Source organism: Meriones unguiculatus, chromosome 2, assembly GCF_030254825.1.
Source record: "Meriones unguiculatus strain TT.TT164.6M chromosome 2, Bangor_MerUng_6.1, whole genome shotgun sequence".
NCBI lineage: Eukaryota > Metazoa > Chordata > Mammalia > Rodentia > Muridae > Meriones > Meriones unguiculatus.
The window spans coordinates 50,288,486-50,291,314 of NC_083350.1; the positions used below are offsets into that span (position 1 = coordinate 50,288,486).

At 41.9% G+C, this 2,829-nt stretch overlaps 1 protein-coding gene across 1 annotated transcript; it reads left to right on the plus strand.

Moving 5' to 3' along the window:
• The first annotated feature begins 216 nt into the window (after positions 1 to 216).
• Positions 217 to 2,456, plus strand: Taf7 (TATA-box binding protein associated factor 7). The gene is made up of 2 exons (XM_021651258.2): positions 217 to 439; positions 852 to 2,456. The coding sequence occupies exon 2, from the start codon at positions 909 to 911 to the stop codon at positions 1,932 to 1,934; it is 1,026 nt and encodes a 341-aa protein (XP_021506933.1). The 5' UTR covers positions 217 to 439; positions 852 to 908; the 3' UTR covers positions 1,935 to 2,456.
• Positions 2,457 to 2,829: the final 373 nt, after the last annotated feature.

The window sequence follows — 2,829 nt, forward strand, 5'->3', positions numbered from 1 at the left end:
CAAGACTTCATAGAAGTGCTGTCTTAGGGGGCAAACTTATGTCTTTCTTTTTGGAACCCTCAGCTTTCATTTCCAACCCAAAACATTTCCTAAAACACCGTAATCCCGTACAGGGTAAGAAGAAACAGCACAATTTCAAGACTGCGCCTGCGCGCGCCGTGACGCCAGTACTTCCGGGCGTGCTGCCGTCAGCTCCGCCGCGTCTACTTCCGGTCTGTGACGTAGCGCTTCCTTCCCTGCTTGTTTTCTCCGGTGACGGGAGGAGAGCGGATCCGGTCTGCGCGGGAGTCCGGCGCTCGGCGTGGAGGGGCGGCGAGGTTTCGCGCCGCTGGTCCTGAGCCGTTTCGTTGGCGGCCGAAATCGCGGAGAAACCGAAAGGCAGCCGCGCCGCTCCCCGCCGCTTCGCTCAGGCCGCGAAAAGCCGAGTCGCCAGTGAACTGTAAGTACGCGGGGCAAAGCGGGTTCACTGCACCTCTGCTTTTTAAATACCTTGTTGGAGAGAATTTGTGGGTTGAGACAGTCACGTCGCAGTTACGCAGGCACCTGTAACTAAACCCCTTGTAACTAAATGTCTGTACCTAAAGCCCTCAGGCTCTGCCGTTTCCTTTGCTGTTGGCGTTATGCGGCAGCGGGATCTAGAAGCGCAACTTGGTATTGCATCCAGGAGACTAATGAATTTAATGGGGAAAATGCCAAAGGGGCTGCAGATTTAGAGATAAGAAATGAAACTTAAGACAAAATAGACACTAGCTGATGTTCCACTTAGTTGCTATTTTCCTTAGAACTCTGTAATTAACAGTTTAAATTATACTTAGTAATAGTTTTTTTTTTTTTTTTCTTTACTGTTGTAGGAGCTGGAATTTTTTAGCGCAGCAAGTATTGGAAAAATAACTCAGAAGGAATTAAGGATGAGTAAAAGCAAAGATGATGCACCTCATGAACTGGAGAGCCAGTTTATCATACGATTTCCCCCAGAATATGCCGCTACTGTGAGGAGGGCAGTGCAGTCTGGACACGTCAACCTGAAAGACAGACTAACTATTGAATTACATCCTGATGGCCGTCATGGAATTGTCAGAGTGGATCGAGTTCCATTGGCCTCAAAATTGGTAGATTTGCCTTGTGTTATGGAAAGCTTAAAAACTATTGATAAAAAAACCTTTTACAAGACAGCCGATATCTGTCAGATGCTTGTATCCACAGTAGATGGTGACCTATACCCTCCGGTGGAGGAACCGGTTGCCACTGCTGATCCTAAAGCCAGCAAGAAAAAAGATAAGGACAAAGAGAAAAAGTTTGTTTGGAACCATGGAATTACTCTACCTCTTAAAAATGTCAGAAAGAGAAGGTTCCGGAAGACCGCAAAGAAAAAGTATATCGAATCTCCAGACGTAGAAAAAGAAGTGAAGCGGCTGCTGAGCACAGATGCAGAAGCTGTCAGTACTCGTTGGGAGATAATTGCTGAAGATGAAACGAAGGAGACAGAAAACCAAGGCCTTGATATCTCCTCTCCAGGAATGTCTGGCCGCAGGCAGGGCCATGACTCGTTAGAACATGATGAGCTTCGAGAGATATTCAATGACCTCAGCAGCAGCAGTGAGGATGAAGAAGATGTAAACATCATTGATACTGAGGAAGATCTGGAGAGACAGCTACAAGACAAGCTAAATGAATCAGATGAACAGCCCCAGGAAAACAAAGGAACTAATCAGTTGGTTATGGGAATTCAGAAACAGATCGATAATATGAAAGGCAAGCTCCAAGAGACCCAAGACAGGGCAAAGCGCCAGGAGGATCTCATCATGAAAGTAGAAAACCTGGCTCTCAAGAACAGGTTTCAGGCTGTTCTGGATGAACTCAAACAAAAGGAAGACCGGGAAAAGGAGCAGCTTAGCTCTTTGCAAGAAGAGCTAGAATCACTTCTAGAGAAGTGAGAATGTTGATTTTAATTCTTAGATTAGTCAGCTTGAGAAATATTTTCATAGTAAGATCTCATAGTTCTTATTTCCTATAATGCTAGGAGTTTTGTTGATTTTTTTTTTTTTTTTCCCAGAACCAGTGTGCTTGGTTTTCATTCTTGAAGTAGGATTACATAGGCAGGTTTATTGTGAGAAAGTTATATGTAAGATTAGTGAAAAGAATACTTGAGCTTCAATCACTTCACCATAGGATTTTTTTACTGTAGTGTGTTTCCCAGAAGTTTCTATTCCTTTTATTTGGTGCTAAGTTGAGTAAGAAGCTAACCTACAGGCAGTGAAGTAAGTTCCTGTGTTTGTTGTTTATTTTTTAAAATCTGTTAATCATCTCTTTCTCTAGATGTCCAGATAGACAGACATATAGACATATAAACAGATAATAGCTATTAGCTCCTCAGAAAGTTTCCATGTTATAGAAATGCAAGTTATTTCATAAAGTTGTTTCTTATACAATTAAAGCTGCTAATTTTCACATTATAATGTTTATCTTGTTCTTTGATAATAGTGCAAGTTAAGGTGGGTTCATGGAGTTTAAAGACTGAATGGTGTGCTCATATTTGTTGATAAAGGTACATGCTATTTTTTTTTTGTGTGTGTGTGTTTTCAGAAAAAGGAATACATAGAGGTAAGAAAATGGTGAAATTCATCATTGAATTAAGGTTCAAGTCCACCTGCTCCATCTGGAGGTGTGAAAACACTGAGTCTAGAGCCTTCTAAAACTACCCTATTTTCATCAATCAACATCTGTATGTTTTTATTAAGCACTAAGGTTATCTAAAACACTGGAAGCAATTAAACTGGTTATCAGATAAACCATTTTACTTGCTTAGAGTATATTTTTAACTAATGCCAG